General features: G+C 49.3%; 1 protein-coding gene across 4 annotated transcripts in view; it reads left to right on the plus strand.

Annotated features, from left to right (window-relative positions):
• The window catches only part of LOC139560165 (ankyrin repeat domain-containing protein 12-like), a 55,095-nt gene that overhangs the window by 28,596 nt on the left and 7,541 nt on the right, over nt 1-18,958 (plus strand). For 2 of the 4 annotated variants that reach the window (XM_071376710.1, XM_071376711.1), the window contains exons 4-9: nt 8,323-8,406; nt 10,409-10,555; nt 10,936-11,139; nt 11,565-11,707; nt 12,472-12,622; nt 13,365-17,878. In XM_071376710.1, coding sequence (XP_071232811.1) covers nt 8,323-8,406; nt 10,409-10,555; nt 10,936-11,139; nt 11,565-11,707; nt 12,472-12,622; nt 13,365-17,878 — 5,243 coding nt within the window. The remainder of the gene's footprint in view (nt 1-8,322; nt 8,407-10,408; nt 10,556-10,935; nt 11,140-11,564; nt 11,708-12,471; nt 12,623-13,364; nt 17,879-18,958) is intronic. The other 2 variants (XM_071376712.1, XM_071376713.1) reach the window with 1 other exon arrangement.

Genomic DNA, 18,958 nt, shown 5'->3' on the forward strand with positions numbered 1-18,958 from the left:
GGGTAGTATGTACCGGGGTTATCCTGTGTACGGGTAGTAGGTACCGGGGTTATCCTATGTACGGGTAGTAGGTACCGGGGTTATCCTATGTACGGGTAGTAGGTACCGGGGTTATCCTATGTACGGGTAGTAGGTACCGGGGTTATCCTGTGTACGGGTAGTAGGTACCGGGGTTATCCTATGTACGGGTAGTAGGTACCGGGGTTATCCTATGTACGGGTAGTAGGTACCGGGGTTATCCTATGTACGGGTAGTAGGTACCGGGGTTATCCTATGTACGGGTAGTAGGTACCGGGGTTATCCTATGTACGGGTAGTAGGTACCGGGGTTATCCTATGTACGGGTAGTAGGTACCGGGGTTATCCTGTGTACGGGTAGTATGTACCAGGGTTATCCTGTGTACGGGTAGTAGGTACCGGGGTTATCCTGTGTACGGGTAGTAGGTACCGGGGTTATCCTATGTACGGGTAGTAGGTACCGGGGTTATCCTATGTACGGGTAGTAGGTACCGGGGTTATCCTATGTACGGGTAGTAGGTACCGGGGTTATCCTATGTACGGGTAGTAGGTACCGGGGTTATCCTATGTACGGGTAGTAGGTACCGGGGTTATCCTATGTACGGGTAGTAGGTACCGGGGTTATCCTATGTACGGGTAGTAGGTACCGGGGTTATCCTATGTACGGGTAGTAGGTACCGGGGTTATCCTATGTACGGGTAGTAGGTACCGGGGTTATCCTATGTACGGGTAGTAGGTACCGGGGTGTATCCTATGTACGGGTAGTAGGTACCGGGTAGTTATCAGCTGTGTACGGGTAGTAGGTACCGGGGTGTATCGGCATATGTACGGGTAGTAGGTACCGGGGTTATCCGGTATGTACGGGTAGTAGGTACCGGGGTTATCCTATGTACGGGTAGTAGGTACCGGGGTTATCCTATGTACGGGTAGTAGGTACCGGGGTTATCCTATGTACGGGTAGTAGGTACCGGGGTGTATCCTATGTACGGGTAGTAGGTACCGGGGTTAGTCCTATGTACGGGTAGTAGGTACCGGGGTATATCCAGGTATGTACGGGTAGTAGGTACAGCGTGAGGTGTATCACGTATGTACGGGTAGTAGGTACAGGTGCGTACGGGTAGTATGCACAGGTATGTACGGGTAGTAGGTACCGGGGTTATCCTATGTACGGGTAGTAGGTACCGGGGTTATCCTATGTACGGGTAGTAGGTACCGGGGTTATCCTATGTACGGGTAGTAGGTACCGGGGTTATCCTATGTACGGGTAGTATGTACCGGGGTTATCCGTATGTACGGGTAGTAGGTACACGGGGTTATCCGTATGTACGGGTAGTAGGTACCGGGGTTATGCCTATGTACGGGTAGTAGGTACCGGGGTTATCCGTATGTACGGGTAGTAGGTACCGGGGTTATCCGTATGTACGGGTAGTAGGTACCGGGGTTATCCTATGTACGGGTAGTATGTACCGGGGTTATCCTATGTACGGGTAGTATGTACCGGGGTTATCCTATGTACGGGTAGTATGTACCGGGTTATCCTATGTACGGGTAGTATGTACCGGGGTTATCCTATAGTTCATTTGGAACGTGTTCAGACTTATTCTAAAATGGATTAAATAGTTTTGTTCACTCATCTATCTATACACAACAGCCCTTATGACATCACAATACCCCTTAATGACAAAAAAAACATATCACATTTTACATCAGTATTCAGACCATTTACTCAGTACTTTGTTGAAGCAACTTTGGCAGCGATTACAGCCTCGAGTCTTCTTGGGTATGACGCTACAAGCTTGGCACACTTGTATTTGGGGAGTTTCTCCCATTCTCCTCTGAGCTCTGTCATGTTGGGAGAGATGTTAGATCGGGTTAAATTCGGCGCAGGTGTTCCTTCTAAAAAAAATCCCGACACTGATCAAATTTCAGGTCTACTGAGCGCAAACTGGAACATCTTGTAAAAATCTACTCAACTTCTTCCAGTGCAGTTTTACTGTGAACACTGAGGCTGTACCCGCTTTAAGTTACAGTTTTACTGTGAACACTGAGGCTGTACCCGCTTTAAGTTACAGTTTTACTGTGAACACTGAGGCTGTACCCGCTTTAAGTTACAGTTTTACTGTGAACACTGAGGCTGTACCCGCTTTAAGTTACAGTTTTACTGTGAACACTGAGGCTGTACCCGCTTTAAGTTACAGTTTTACTGTGAACACTGAGGCTGTACCCGCTTTAAGTTACAGTTTTACTGTGAACACTGAGGCTGTACCCGCTTTAAGTTACAGTTTTACTGTGAACACTGAGGCTGTACCCGCTTTAAGTTACAGTTTTACTGTGAACACTGAGGCTGTACCCGCTTTAAGTTACAGTTTTACTGTGAACACTGAGGCTGTACCCGCTTTAAGTTACAGTTTTACTGTGAACACTGAGGCTGTACCCGCTTTAAGTTACAGTTTTACTGTGAACACTGAGGCTGTACCCGCTTTAAGTTACAGTTTTACTGTGAACACTGAGGCTGTACCCGCTTTAAGTTACAGTTTTACTGTGAACACTGAGGCTGTACCCGCTTTAAGTTACAGTTTTACTGTGAACACTGAGGCTGTACCCGCTTTAAGTTACAGTTTTACTGTGAACACTGAGGCTGTACCCGCTTTAAGTTACAGTTTTACTGTGAACACTGAGGCTGTACCCGCTTTAAGTTACAGTTTTACTGTGAACACTGAGGCTGTACCCGCTTTAAGTTACAGTTTTACTGTGAACACTGAGGCTGTACCCGCTTTAAGTTACAGTTTTACTGTGAACACTGAGGCTGTACCCGCTTTAAGTTACAGTTTTACTGTGAACACTGAGGCTTTCCCTGCTTTAAGTTACAGTTTTACTGTGAACACTGAGGCTGTACCCGCTTTAAGTTACAGTTTTACTGTGAACACTGAGGCTTTCCCTGCTTTAAGTTACAGTTTTACTGTGAACAGGCTGTACCCGCTTTAAGTTACAGTTTTACTGTGAACAGGCTGTACCCGCTTTAAGTTACAGTTTTACTGTGAACAGGCTGTACCCGCTTTAAGTTACAGTTTTAACAGTGGCCAAGTAGCCTACTGTGGCTATTTGATCATAATGTAGGACGTCCAGTGTGGCCTACCATTTAAAAACAATGGAGAAAATGCAGCCCATCACATTTTAACATGGAAATAGCTGTTCTATCATTAATGTACAGCAGCAGCCAATGTGTGGGTGTTCAATGTAGACCTACATTCCATGAGACTTTCGAGAGAGAGAAAAAACACATGCAGGGCTTGACATTAACCTGTTTATCCACTTGTCCTTTAGACAAGGAGGGGACTGAAAAGGTTGTGTTTGATGCAGGAAACCACTTTATAAAACGCAGTATTGTTCCCATACCGTTATTACAGGGAATCAGACAAATTATGCTACTTTCTGCCCATTGGCTACTTGGCTTATTCAAGCCTGTCTCAAAATACAACACTAACTAGCAAAGGATATGAACAAGATGTGCACACTTGGCTACATGCAACTCTTGCTTTGATCTCAAAACGAGCTCAATGAAAGCCTCCCATTTTGCCATTCAAGTGCATAGGTTATAGTCAACGGTATACATGTCAGTACGTCTGTGAGCTGAAGCGCAGCGAGAATTTTCTAAAATTTCACAATCAGGTGTCTACATGATAAATGGTTAAAAAGCAACAAATTTGAAGTTTTTTTTGGAACGGCCTAGTCAAAATCCAGACCTAATCCCAACTGAGATGTTGTGGCAGGACTTGAAATGACCAGTTCATGCTTTAAAACCCACAAATGTTGCTGAGTTAAAGTAGTTCTGCATGGAAGAGTGGGCCAAAATTCCCCTCCACGGCGATGTGTGAGACTGATCAACGACTACAGGAAGTGTTTGGTGGGAGTCATTACAGCTAAAGGTGGTACAACCAGTCATTGAGTGTAAAAGGGGGCACTTACTTTTTCACACAAGGGCATTTGGTGTTACATAACTGTGTTTATGAAATAAGTATTGTAAGTGTTATTTGTTCACTCAGGTGTCCTTTATCTAATAGGTTTTAGTTGAAGATCTGATTAACATTCAGTATCAAAAATATGCAAAAGTTGAGAAAACGGGAAAATATTATTTCACGGGACTGTAGGAGCTACCGAATGTCATTTTGTTGTTGTCAGTTTGGACATTTTACAAGCGAATTTGAACGAGAGACATTGTGCAAATGAACACCGTTTTTTACGGATGTTTGTCTGAAGGAAGAACCGTAATGGAGAGGGGGAAAAATGCAAGGAAATCAAGATGGTTGCAGGTATACAAATAACTCATCCGATGGGGCTTTTGACTTCTCAAACATGGCAGAAAGCTAACACAATATGATGTCCCGCGTCACCTTATTAATTCAGCCACTGTAGGGAGAAGAACTGTGTGATGCTTGGCTTGGGTTCTTTTTGTTGTGCCCAGCCAATGCACATGTACAAACGGACTAATCAAAGCAAAGAAACGTTGTCTTCAAGACATGTCACTTGCTTGTTCGGCCAGCCACATTCTACCAAATAGTTTAGTTACTGGCCCATCGCTCTTAACCGCTGGGCTACCTGCTGCCCCGTCCCTACTCTTAACCGCTGGGCTACCTGCTGCCCCGTCCCTACTCTTAACCGCTGGGCTACCTGCTGCCCCGTCCCTACTCTTAACCGCTGGGCTACATGCTGCCCCGTCCCTACTCTTAACCGCTGGGCTACCTGCTGCCCCGTCCCTACTCTTAACCGCTGGGCTACCTGCTGCCCCGTCCCTACGCTTAACCGCTGGGCTACCTGCTGCCCCGTCTCTACTCTTAACCGCTGGGCTACCTGCTGCCCCGTCCCTGCTCTTAACCGCTGGGCTACCTGCTGCCCCGTCCCTACTCTTAACCGCTGGGCTACCTGCTGCCCCGTCCCTACTCTTAACCGCTGGGCTACCTGCTGCCCCGTCCCTACTCTTAACCGCTGGGCTACCTGCTGCCCCGTCCCTACTCTTAACCGCTAGGCTACCTGCTGCCCCGTCCCTACTCTTAACCGCTAGGCTACCTGCTGCCCCGTCCCTACTCTTAACCGCTGGGCTACCTGCTGCCCCGTCCCTACTCTTAACCGCTGGGCCACCTGCTGCCCCGTCCCTACTCTTAACCGCTGGGCCACCTGCTGCCCCGTCCCTACTCTTAACCGCTGGGCCACCTGCTGCCCCGTCCCTACTCTTAACCGCTGGGCCACCTGCTGCCCCGTCCCTACTCTTAACCGCTGGGCCACCTGCTGCCCCGTCCCTACTCTTAACCGCTGGGCCACCTGCTGCCCCGTCCCTACTCTTAACCGCTGGGCTACCTGCTGCCCCGTCCCTACTCTTAACCGCTGGGCTACCTCTAGCTAACATGGGAGCGTTTGAGTTGAACAGGCTGCTATAATAGTTGTGGTGTTTTGTGGATAAAGGAAAGCAACAGCCCACACCACCCTGGATCTCCACTGTCTCCACGTAGTGGGCTGTTGCTGTGACCGTATTACCGCCACACCGGTAGTCCTGAGTCATGACTAGGGCTGTTGCTGTGACCGTATTACCGCCACACCGGTAGTCCTGAGTCATGACCGCAGTAAAAATCCATATGACCTTTTGAGTCACAGTAATCTCTCCTCTTATGCACTCTGGACTAATGAACATTGCGTCCTAATGTCCTGGTACGCAGTCCAGAGAGCATAAGAGACGAGAGGTGAGTACCAGGCCATTAGGACCCGACGGTTGTTAGTCCGGAGTGCTTAAATAGACGATGGCTAACAGCCGTCGGGTCCTAATGGCCTGGTACTCAGCACTAACGACCGCCGGGTCCTAATGGCCTGGTACTCAGCACTAACGACCGCCGGGTCCTAATGTCCTGGTACGCAGTCCAGAGAGCATAAGAGACGAGAGGTGAGTACCAGGCCATTAGGACCCGGCGGTCGTTAGTGCTGAGTACCAGGCCATTAGGACCCGGCGGTCGTTAGTCCGGAGTGCTTAAATAGACGATGGCTAACAGCCGTCGGGTCCTAATGGCCTGGTACTCAGCACTAACGACCGCCGGGTCCTAATGGCCTGGTACTCAGCACTAACGACCGCCGGGTCCTAATGGCCTGGTACTCAGCACTAACGACCGCCGGGTCCTAATGGCCTGGTACTCAGCACTAACGACCGCCGGGTCCTAATGGCCTGGTACTCAGCACTAACGACCGCCGGGTCCTAATGGCCTGGTACTCAGCACTAACGACCGCCGGGTCCTAATGGCCTGGTACTCAGCACTAACGACCGCCGGGTCCTAATGGCCTGGTACTCAGCACTAACGACCGCCGGGTCCTAATGGCCTGGTACTCAGCACTAACGACCGCCGGGTCCTAATGGCCTGGTACTCAGCACTAACGACCGCCGGGTCCTAATGGCCTGGTACTCAGCACTAACGACCGCCGGGTCCTAATGGCCTGGTACTCAGCACTAACGACCGCCGGGTCCTAATGGCCTGGTACTCAGCACTAACGACCGCCGGGTCCTAATGGCCTGGTACTCAGCACTAACGACCGTCGGGTCGTAATGGCCTGGTACTCAGCACTAACGACCGCCGGGTCCTAATGGGTGGAATATCACGTGTAGGTCAGCAAGAGGCTGCCGGGCCCCTCGGCGGATCTATTTTATTTAGCTAAATTCAAATATATTCTTCTTATAAGTAAAATCATATCAAATAATGGCTTGGGGCTTATCTTGTCGGCTAAATGAACAAGCCTACAGCCTATATCATGGAGTGTAGTAAGATAACATGCAGTATCTAGTCTGATAAATGAACAAGACTACAGTCTATATCATAGCCAGATAACATACAGTATCTAGTCTGATAAATGAACAAGTCTACAGTCTATATCATAGCCAGATAACATACAGTATCTAGTCTGATAAATGAACAAGCCTACAGTCTATATCATAGCCAGATAACATACAGTATCTAGTCTGATAAATGAACAAGCCTACAGTCTATATCATAGCCAGATAACATACAGTATCTAGTCTGATAAATGAACAAGTCTACAGTCTATATCATAGCCAGATAACATACAGTATCTAGTCTGATAAATGAACAAGCCTACAGTCTATATCATAGCCAGATAACATACAGTATCTAGTCTGATAAATGAACAAGCCTACAGTCTATATCATAGCCAGATAACATACAGTATCTAGTCTGATAAATGAACAAGTCTACAGTCTATATCATAGCCAGATAACATACAGTATCTAGTCTGATAAATGAACAAGTCTACAGTCTATATCATAGCCAGATAACATACAGTATCTAGTCTGATAAATGAACAAGCCTACAGTCTATATCATAGCCAGATAACATACAGTATCTAGTCTGATAAATGAACAAGTCTACAGTCTATATCATAGCCAGATAACATACAGTATCTAGTCTGATAAATGAACAAGCCTACAGTCTATATCATAGTCAGATAACATACAGTATCTAGTCTGATAAATGAACAAGTCTACAGTCTATATCATAGCCAGATAACATACAGTATCTAGTCTGATAAATGAACAAGCCTACAGTCTATATCATAGTCAGATAACATACAGTATCTAGTCTGATAAATGAACAAGCCTACAGTCTATATCATAGCCAGATAACATACAGTATCTAGTCTGATAAATGAACAAGCCTACAGTCTATATCATAGCCAGATAACATACAGTATCTAGTCTGATAAATGAACAAGCCTACAGTCTATATCATAGCCAGATAACATACAGTATCTAGTCTGATAAATGAACAAGCCTACAGTCTATATCATAGTCAGATAACATACAGTATCTAGTCTGATAAATGAACAAGTCTACAGTCTATATCATAGTCAGATAACATATTCCGACTCATATTCTGTTCTTCTGAAAAACGTTTTCTTCGTATCATAATGTTTCTTTAGACCTGACCTAAATAAATTAATTGATTTATTGTGATGGTTTATACTTTATAAAAATATGTATGATCCATATCAGAGTGGACAAACAATAACCGACTAACAGCACGTCATGGCCGCCGCAGCCCTTCTCATCACTGTTTGTGTGTTTCGTGTGAAGGAGCGTTTTTGCGAGAAAGATCGGCGTGCTTTAATGCTGTGCTTTCTGCCTGCTTTCCTTTCCCTCCCTCTCCTCTCCCCCCCTCCTTTCTTCTCTTCCCCTTCCTGCTCCTCTACTCTCCTCCCTCTTCCTCCTCCATCCCCCCCCCACCCCCCCCTCCCGTGTATCTGCTCTGCCCAGTAGATGAGTCAGTCCCAGACCAGTCCACTGAGTCGTGGGGAGAGTCTGAGGGGAGGTTAGTGACTCCCTGCAGGATGTTCTCAGCAGGTAACTGTCTCTGCAGCGCCGGCCTGGGTCCTCTAGACATGGTGTTGTGTGTATGTAGGGTGTCTTGTCTTAGTGACTTCAGCAGCATGTAGGCCACACCATCTGCTGTGCGGTAAACACACACACACATGCACGTGTGTTGTGTGTCTTGTCCTGGATCAGCCCGGTCCTGCAACTCGGTCACATCCAAGTTTTATCACGTCAGTTCTACAGGGCACATGCTGCTGTGCTACACTGTAAACACACATGAGCATGTGCCCTCTCCTCCCTGTCTGTTCTCTCTGGCATCATCCTGCATCTCCTCCCTGTCTGTTCTCTCTGGCATCATCCTGCATCTCCTCCCTGTCTGTTCTCTCTGGCATCATCCTGCATCTCCTCCCTGCCTGTTCTCTCTGGCATCATCCTGCATCTCCTCCCTGCCTGTTCTCTCTGGCATCATCCTGCATCTCCTCCCTGTCTGTTCTCTCTGGCATCATCCTGCATCTCCTCCCTGTCTGTTCTCTCTGGCTTCATCCTGCATCTCCTCCCTGTCTGTTCTCTCTGGCATCATCCTGCATCTCCTCCCTGTCTGTTCTCTCTGGCTTCATCCTGCATCTCCTCCCTGTCTGTTCTCTCTGGCATCATCCTGCATCTCCTCCCTGTCTGTTTTCTCTGGCTTCATCCTGCATCTCCTCCCTGTCTGCCTGTTCTCTCTGGCTTCATCCGGCATCTCCTGTCCTCCCTGCCTGTTCTCTCTGGCATCATCCTGCATCTCCTCCCTGTCTGTTCTCTCTGGCATCATCCTGCATCTCCTCCCTGTCTGTTTTCTCTGGCTTCATCCTGCATCTCCTCCCTGTCTGCCTGTTCTCTCTGGCTTCATCCGGCATCTCCTCCCTGTCTGCCTGTTCTCTCTGGCATCATCCTGCATCTCCTCCCTGTCTGTTCTCTCTGGCTTCATCCTGCATCTCCTCCCTGTCTACCTGTTCTCTCTGGCTTCATCCGGCATCTCCTCCCTGTCTGCCTGTTCTCTCTGGCTTCATCCGGCATCTCCTCCCTGTCTGCCTGTTCTCTCTGGCTTCATCCGGCATCTCCTGTCCTCCCTGCCTGTTCTCTCTGGCTTCATCCGGCATCTCCTGTCCTCCCTGCCTGTTCTCTCTGGCATCATCCTGCATCTCCTCCCTGTCTGTTTTCTCTGGCTTCATCCTGCATCTCCTCCCTGTCTGCCTGTTCTCTCTGGCTTCATCCGGCATCTCCTCCCTGTCTGCCTGTTCTCTCTGGCTTCATCCGGCATCTCCTCCCTGTCTGCCTGTTCTCTCTGGCTTCATCCGGCATCTCCTGTCCTCCCTGCCTGCTCTCTCTGGCTTCATCCGGCATCTCCTGTCCTCCCTGCCTGCTCTCTCTGGCTTCATCCGGCATCTCCTCCCTGTCTGCCTGCTCTATCTGGCTTCATCCTGCATCTCCTCCCTGTCTGCCTGTTCTCTCTGGCTTCATCCGGCATCTCCTCCCTGCCTGCCTGCTCTCTCTGGCTTCATCCGGCATCTCCCTGTCCTCCCTGCCTGCTCTCTCTGGCTTGCTAGCTAGCTCACGTCATACAGGTTTGTATGTTGTTGACGTGATCGTATTATTAGAGATGAAGAGGGGATACCAAGAAGCTAAGCACTTTGCCGATTTTACAAAGAATGATTTTATTTGTTCCCCCCCTACTTGCTAACAGTTTATTTATTTTTGCGCGTGATGGAGAGATGGGGTGCGAAAGATGAGGTTTGGGGGGGGGAGAACCATTGCGTCACCTGTTGCATCACCCTTTGTTGTTGTTGTTGATGATGTTGTTGTTGATGATCTTGGTTGTGTCCCAAATGGCACCCTGTCCCCCTATATAGGGCGCTACTTTTGGCCAGGCTCCATAGGGCTCAGGTGCACTATATCGGGAATAGTGTGCAATTTTGGGATTCACACCGTTGGTGGTTTGGAGATATGTGTCTAGTTTCTAAGTCTAACCCTGTTGCCTGTCCTGACTCTGTAGATAAAGATGGGCCGGATAAGAAGAAGGTCAAGAAGGAGTCTGGGGGGAGTAAGAAGGCCCCGGTTAATCTGCTGTTTGGATATCCGCTGTCTGAACGCAAGCAGATGGCCTTACTGATGCAAATGACCGCCATGGACAACAGCCCAGGTTAGTCAGAACACATTCATGCCCCCTCTCCCGCTCTTACCCCCCTCTCCCGCTCTCTTACCCCCCTCTCCCGCTCTCTTACCCCCCTCTCCCGCTCTCTTACCCCCCTCTCCCGCTCTCTTACCCCCCTCTCCCGCTCTCTTACCCCCGCTCTCTTACCCCCCCTCTCCCGCTCTCTTACCCCCCTCTCCTTCTCTCCTGTCTCCTCGTATCAGCCTTTAGGAATGTGGATAAGGACTATAGTTACCATAAGGATGAGTCATAATGCTAAACGACAGCCTTAAAGCTAATGGACCTCCGTGTCAGTTTGTTTTGGTTGAGTGTTAGATCCATCTCCTTCTATTTTGACTCTTCCTCTCTCCCCTCCTCCTCCTCCTCAGACTCGACCCCTAGCCACCCGTCCCAGGCCCACCCGGTGCAGAAGAAACTCCCTAGCAGCACGGCCTCCAGGGCGAGGGACAAGGTGAACAAGAGGAACGAGCGTGGCGAGACCACGCTACACATGGCCGCCATACGAGGGGACGCCAAACAGGTCAAGGAGCTTATCAGCCTCGGGGCTGACGTCAACATTAAAGACTTCGCAGGTATAGGAACACCTGGACACCCTTGATACAACGATAAGAGTCTTTTATAGTGCAGAGATTTACAGAAGTGTTGAGGATACAGTTCGTACTCAATGTTACGTTGTCCAGTAGTACTTGTTTTTAAATGTATCCCATAGAAACGATCAAGTATTTCATAAGTACTGTGTAGTACGGGGCGGCAGGGTAGCCTAGTGGTTAGAGCGTTGGACTAGTAACCGAAAGGTTGCTAGATCGAATCCCCCGAGCTGACGAGGTAAAAATCTGTCGTTCTGCCCCTGAACAAGGCAGTTAACCCACTGTTCATAGGTCGTCATTGTAAATAAGAATTTGTTCTTAACTGACTTGCCTACTTAAATAAAAGGTTAAATAAAGAAAATAGTATGATAATTATGTTATTACAATTTTTAAAATGCATCCTCTGTCAGGCTGGACGCCCCTTCACGAGGCGTGTAACCTTGGTTTCTTCGACGTGGCCAAGGTCCTGATTGCAGCCGGAGCAGAAGTCAACACTCAGGGTCTGGATGATGACACTCCGCTTCACGATGCCTCCAGCAGTGGACACACAGACGTAAGGTTTACGACCGCTGCTCATCCCTCTCCCGCTCGCTCGCTGTATAACCAGGATTAAGTTAACTGACTCAGTCTGTCAACTATAACCAGGATTAAGTTAACTGACTCAGTCTGTCAACTATAACCAGGATTAAGTTAACTGACTCAGTCTGTCAACTATAACCAGGATTAAGTTAACTGACTCAGTCTGTCAACTATAACCAGGATTAAGTTAACTGACTCAGTCTGTCAACTATAACCAGGATTAAGTTAACTGACTCAGTCTGTCAACTATAACCAGGATTAAGTTAACTGACTCAGTCTGTCAACTATAACCAGGATTAAGTTAACTGACTCAGTCTGTCAACTATAACCAGGATTAAGTTAACTGACTCAGTCTGTCAACTATAACCAGAATCGACCGGTAGTAATGATGATACAACTTGGTCTAGAGAAAACAAACACACGTCATTTTTTATATATATCAAAATCAAATGTATTTATATAGCCCTTCTTACATCAGCTGATATCTGAAAGTGCTGTACAGAAACCCAGCCTAAAACCCCAAACAGCAAGCAATGCAGGTGTAGAAGCACAGTGGCTAGGAAAACCTCCCTAGAAAGGCCAGAACCTAGGAAGAAACCTAGAGAGGAACCAGGCTATGAGGGGTGGCCAGATGTATATTTCTTGCTCTTATCCTAAACCCAGGAATTTCCACAATGATCTGTTCATTCAAGACCATAACGGGTTCACTAAGCACTTGTCCTATTCTCTTCCGTCTAGATTGTGAAGCTGCTGCTGACACACGGAGGAAATGCGTTCCAGGCCAACAAGCGAGGGGAGCGGCCTGTCGACGTAGCCGATTCGCAGGCGCTGGAGCTCCTCCTAAAGGGAGAGGTGCCCCTCTCCGACCCAGAGGATAGCCTCCCCTCAGGTAGGGTGTCCTGTAGAGGATAGCCTCCCCTCAGGTAGGGTGTCCTGTAGAGGATAGCCTCCCCTCAGGTAGGGTGTCCTGTAGAGGATAGCCTCCCCTCAGGTAGGGTGTCCTGTAGAGGATAGCCTCCCCTCAGGTAGGGTGTCCTGTAGAGGATAGCCTCCCCTCAGGTAGGGTGTCCTGTAGAGGATAGCCTCCCCTCAGGTAGGGTGTCCTGTAGAGGATAGCCTCCCCTCAGGTAGGGTGTCCTGTAGAGGATAGCCTCCCCTCAGGTAGGGTGTCCTGTAGAGGATAGCCTCCCCTCAGGTAGGGTGTCCTGTAGAGGATAGCCTCCCCTCAGGTAGGGTGTCCTGTAGAGGATAGCCTCCCCTCAGGTAGGGTGTCCTGTAGAGGATAGCCTCCCCTCAGGTAGGGTGTCCTGTAGAGTTGTTTGTCTTTAAAAGAAAGTTGTTTCTTTGTCATTATTTGGTTTGTTTTTATCATATTTTTTAAAAGTTTATATTTTGTGATTTCAAACATAAAGGTGTGTGTGTTCTCTCATTTGTTATATTTGCTTACATATGGTAATTTACCTTTTTAATCAAACTTAATTTAAAAACAAGGTTGTAATCATTCTGTGTTCCTCAACACTATACAAACACTGGCAATCAAATGATTCCTTTCCTTCTCCCTCAGCTCTCTACGGAGGATGTGTCGATCGTTCAGGTTTTAATTCCTCTATTTTTCTATGTTCTCCCTACAGAGTCAGAAGGCCCTCCGTCGGTGAACCCCTCCAGCGTGGACGTTGATGACGACAACCTGGATGACTCGGACGTGGAAAAGGACTCTGACGGAAAGCAGAGCACCGTGAAGGCCTCATCCTCCATGTCCGGCCTGGATGAGTACGAGTTCAAAGACGAAGAGGACTTGAGTAAAGCCCTGAACGATCGACACATCCTCCGGAGAGAGCTGAGGGAGAAGGAAAGGAATCATTTGGTGAAGCAGAGCAATAAAGGGGACGGGAGCGGCTCAGTCCAGTCCTCTAAGTCGAAGAAGACGAAGACGTCGTCCCGTGTTCGCTACTGCAGCTCGGATAGTTCCAGTGATGAGATGGAGATGCCAAAAGAGAGAAGGAGCTCCCCGACCTGCTCCAACGGCTCTGAGGGACACAAGGCGTCAGAAGCCAGCAGGACTAAGAAAGAGAACCTCGGCAGCCTCACGACTTCCGAACAGAAAGACAAAAGCAGCAAAGTCAAGAAAAAGAACAAGAACCAGAGCAAGAACAAGGAGAACCAAGAGGACGAGAAGGAGAACAGCAAAGCTCTGGTGTTTTCCGTAGCCACCGTGTCTGTGTCGGAGACACACATGGACAAGAACAGCCGAGGACTCTGTGGGGACGAGGACTCGTTCAAGATCTCCTTCAGTCCCAAGGACGACTCGTCCGTCCACCTTTTCCACCTGTCCGCCACCGTCAAGTCCCCGAAGCTCAACTACGGCCTGGCCGACAAGCAGCCGTCCTCCAACCCGCTCAAACAGGAGAACGCCAAGATGACGTGCGTCTCGATTGCCGAAGGCCCCTGTCCGCCGGATGATGTCAAGTACAACCACTACAACCCAGAGTCTGAGTTCTGCACGGAGAGCTCCAGTAGTAAAGGCTGCAAGCACAAGGAGAAGAGCAAGCACCAGCAGAAGGACGTCGCCGTGGACTGTAGTGTTGGGGGTGGCGGCTCCAGTCCGCATAATAAAGAACGCAGCGTGGCCCACGGTGTGAACAGCTCTGACGGCGGTGCCTTACGGAAGACCGACAAAGATGGCAAAGTGGTCAAAAAACATAAACTAAAACACAAGGAGAAGAACAACCACTGCAGGGAGTATGAGGCGGACAGGGAGAGGAACCGCCACCGGCAGAAGGAGGGCGGCAGGAAGGACGGCCAAAGGAACCAGGAGTTCGACAGGGAGTTCTGGAAAGAGAACTTCTTCAATGATGACGAACCTCTGCCTCCAGGGAAAACTGAGAGCGAGACCGAGAGGGAGGACGGCTCTCCTGTGAAGGAAGAGAAATACCCCTCTAGCAGCAGCAAGGAGACGAGGCTGAGAGAGGTGCAAGAGAAGGATAAAGACAAGGTGGGGAAGGAAACCGCTGCTGTCTGTAAAGAGAAAGGAGGAAAAGATGGGAAGCCCAGTGAGCGTGAGGAGAGGACCGAGTGCCTCGGCTCTGGACGGACTACCTCTCTTCCTGAGGAGACGCAGCATAACACTACAAGCGTGAAAGATGAACTGGAGGATAAACCGGTAACGGAGACCACGTCTACGGCTGCTCTAGATCAACTGGATGCATCTGAGAAAGACCAGCGGGACAAATCTGACAGGAGGCCTTCTGTAAAGGAACGGGAGACTGAAAAGACTGATAAAAAGAATCCCGATAAGGAGAAGAAGGTTAAGATGGAGCACCTGGAAAAATCAGAGAATTCACAAAATTCCATGGATCGCTGGAGGGAGAAGGAGAGGATGGCGTCTGGCTCATCTCATTCGGCCCCTGGTGACAAGAACCACAAAGAGAGCGAAAAGCTCAGAGCCTTGTCCACGACAAAAAAATACGAGGAGAGCAAGGACAAGAAGAGCAAAGAGAAGCCGGATAAGAAGATCGAGAAGGAGAGGGAGTACAGAGACAAAGACAGGATAGGCTGGGATAACAAAGGAAAACCACCTTCAGAGAAATACACTGATCAAAGTAAATTGGATCGTGCTAAAGAGAAAGACAAAGACTGCGATAAGAAGAAAAGGGAAAAATCTAAAGACGGCTCTTCATCTTCCTCCAGCTCTTACCTGAAGCTCCCCTTGGAGGAGAAGAAAGGCTATGTGTCTGAAAGTGGCAAGACCACACCAGCAAAACTGCTAAAGGAGGAGGTCCCGAAAACGCCAGAGAAAGACAGAGACCGAAGAGACAGAGAATCCAGAGACTTTGACCGGCACAGAGATCGAGACAAAGATCGTCACAAGAGCGACAAGGACCGTTCCAAGGAGGGTAGCAAGGCCTGTAAGACCAAATCCAACGAGACTGAGACTGACCGAGACAACCGGTCCAAAGCTAAAGCCTCGCCTGCCACTCGGGAAGAGAAGCGCCCCAAAGAGAAACGTCTGGTCAACGAAGACCTAAGGCAGACCAGCTTCGAACGCATGCTGAGTCAGAAGGACCAGGAGATTGAACAGTGGCACCGGAAGCATCTAGAAAAGATCAAACAGAAGGAGAGAGAGAGGATGAAACAACGGCCCTCCTCTACGACGACAGACCCAGGGAAGCTCAAAAGCAAAGCCAAGACGACGTCCTCGTCTTCTGGAGAACCGTGTTCGAGCAAAGAACTGCTTCGCTCTAAAAGCTCCGAAGGCTCTGGCGACGCTCATGGCCGGGACCGAGACAAACCTATAAAGGAGAGCACCAGCTCCAGGACCATGTCCCTCGACGGGAAGACACTCGCCTCCCTCAGTGGGAAGTTGATGGCTGGTATTGAGAACAGCTTGAGCAGGTCCCCCAGGCCGGAGAGCGAGCGGTCCGGTCTCATGTCCAGGTCCGTGTCCATGTTCTCCATGGCCAGTTCTGAGGACTCCTGTCAGGCAACCGTGTTGACGCCGAGACCCGTAGAGTACGACTCGGATATGACCCTGGAAGCTTCCCAGGACTCTCAGCCGCTTTTCCTACTGTCTTCCCTCCTCTCACAGTCTAGATCACCTGCCGTTCACGACAAAGACCACAACGGTCTTCTAGACTCAGCGCAAGGTAACAGGACTCCGCTGCAGAGCCGACACACTTCCCCCTACCTTATAGCTATTCTGGACGAGGACTCAAACTCTGCGACGGCAGGTAAACATTTTGAAACTCTGTCAAAGGCCAGCGTGGTGCCTGCTGCTCAACCAAATGAAGAGCCTTCAAGTTTTCAGCTTCCTTCAGAAACCTGTGCAGATCCGGAGGAGAGCCAGAGTCAAAAAGGTCCTACTCAGATGCTTCCAAATCTCCCTAACGCAAGAACATATGCCGATCTCAACACTGAGAGTGAAGATAACACCGCTCCAAGTGTCCATCTTCCACCTCAAGCGTCCAACACCAGAGATCCTCTTGTAAAGGACTCCTCAACATTTCAGCAGGCTAGTGTCCAACAGCTAGCTACACCAGAACAGAGAGGGTTTTCTTCCACCTCCGATCCTCTCCTAATACGGGACGTCCAGTGTGTCCCCGTGGAGACCTTCACTGCGGCGCCTGAATGTAGCACGAAGTACTTGCCCTCTGAGGACATGACGCCACTGGTGACATTATCTTCTCTATCCTGTCAACTTCCGTTCTCCAGCACCGAAACCACCTCATCTCTCTCTGCTAGCCAGTCATGGGAAACCCTTCCAAACACCGGTACGGTGACCTCACAGCAGATGAAGACAGAGATTGGTGGAGCTTTGGCTCTTGATCCTAAAGATAAAACTCCAGTTGAGAGTGCAGCCAGCAGCGCTGAAAGCAGAGCAGCTGTGGAGAGCCTCGACGGTGTGTTTGGAGCGTCTAGACCAGGATGGATGGACACCCCAATAGTCTCCACCAGCAGCACAGAAACGCCACCCGGTGTTAGTACGGAGGAGTCCATGCAGAGTGCTGGTAGAACCAATGAATGTCAAGAGGACATGGACACTGACGCAAGCGTTCAGGATTGTAAGCAATCCAGATTCTCCGGTGACGTTGTCGATTCCGGCGATCTTCAGCCGGAAAAAAACGATCATGCTAGCCAGCATACACCATCTACTGTGTTGCGATGGCCGTGTCTTGAACACAAATCGGAAGAAACTTCTGATACATCTGACAACACATTGGAGAAGAGCAGAGGTCCTGAGGTCATGTCAACAGGAAGGACTAGTTGTCGGTCTTCATCAGAGGGCAGTAATATGGTCCCCATCCCTGAGGTGAAATCAGAGCCATGCCCAGAGCCAATGGAAGTGGCTTCTACCTCTGAGGAGAGATCAGAAGGACAGACACTGTCCGGTGCTTCTGGACAGTGTAGTAACTTCCAGCAAGGCTCCCAGACAGACCAGAGTGGTAGTAGTGGTAGTTACAGCAGCAGTGGGGTCTCTGCTAGCTCTTCGCCCCAGTCTGGGGACAGAGACTCTGACTCCTCCGGGGCTAAGGCCAAGGTCTGTTCCGTAACCATCGAGGATGGCCAGGACGTCCAGCAGACCCACCCCAGGAAGAGGAAAATGCCAAGGATGTCTACCTCAAACCAGGCCGGAGGCAGCACACAACAGGTGGGTTCCTCTGGATGATAATGGAGGGGGAGAGGTTGGAGGTGAGGGAGGAATAGAGGGATGGGGTGTATGGTTTGAGAGGGAATGAGGTTTAGGAGGGAAACGGGGAGGAAGTGGAAAGGAAGAAGAGAGAGAATGGAGGGGATATTGGAGTGGTAGGTTTAGAAAAGGAGGGGATACTGGAGCGGTAGGTTTAGGAAAGGTGAGGATACTGGTTCGGTAGGTTTAGGAAAGGTGAGGATACTGGTTCGGTAGGTTTAGGAAAGGTGAGGATACTGGTTCGGTAGGTTTAGGAAAGGTGAGGATACTGGTTCGGTAGGTTTAGGAAAGGTGAGGATACTGGTTCGGTAGATTTAGGAAAGGTGAGGATACTGGTTCGGTAGATTTAGGAAAGGGTTGACATTCGGGACAAAATATCTTATCTTTGGAACAGTAAAGTTTCTTGTCTCCTCTACCTACCTTAGCGTATAGGTCTCCTCTACCTACCTTAGCGTATGCCTCCTCTACCAACCTTAGCGTATAGGTCTACTCTACCAACCTTAGCGTATAGGTCTCCTCTACCAACCTTAGCGTATAGGTCTCCTCTACCAACCTTAGCGTATACGTCTCCTCTACCAACCTTAGCGTATAGGCCTCCTCTACCAACCTTAGCGTAGGTCTCCTCTACCTACCTTAGCGTATGTCTCCTCTACCAACCTTAGCGTATAGGTCTCCTCTACCTACCTTAGCGTATAGGTCTCCTCTACCTACCTTAGCGTATAGGTCTCCTCTACCAACCTTAGCGTATAGGTCTCCTCTACCAACCTTAGCGTATAGGTCTCCTCTACCTACCTTAGCGTATAGGCCTCCTCTACCAACCTTAGCGTATAGGCCTCCTCTACCAACCTTAGCGTAGGTCTCCTCTACCTACCTTAGCGTAGGTCTCCTCTACCTACCTTAGCGTATGTCTCCTCTACCAACCTTAGCGTATAGGTCTCCTCTACCTACCTTAGCGTATAGGTCTCCTCTACCTACCTTAGCGTATAGGTCTCCTCTACCTACCTTAGCGTATAGGTCTCCTCTACCAACCTTTGCGTATAG

Source organism: Salvelinus alpinus, chromosome 30 (genome assembly GCF_045679555.1).
Source record: "Salvelinus alpinus chromosome 30, SLU_Salpinus.1, whole genome shotgun sequence".
Lineage (NCBI taxonomy): Eukaryota > Metazoa > Chordata > Actinopteri > Salmoniformes > Salmonidae > Salvelinus > Salvelinus alpinus.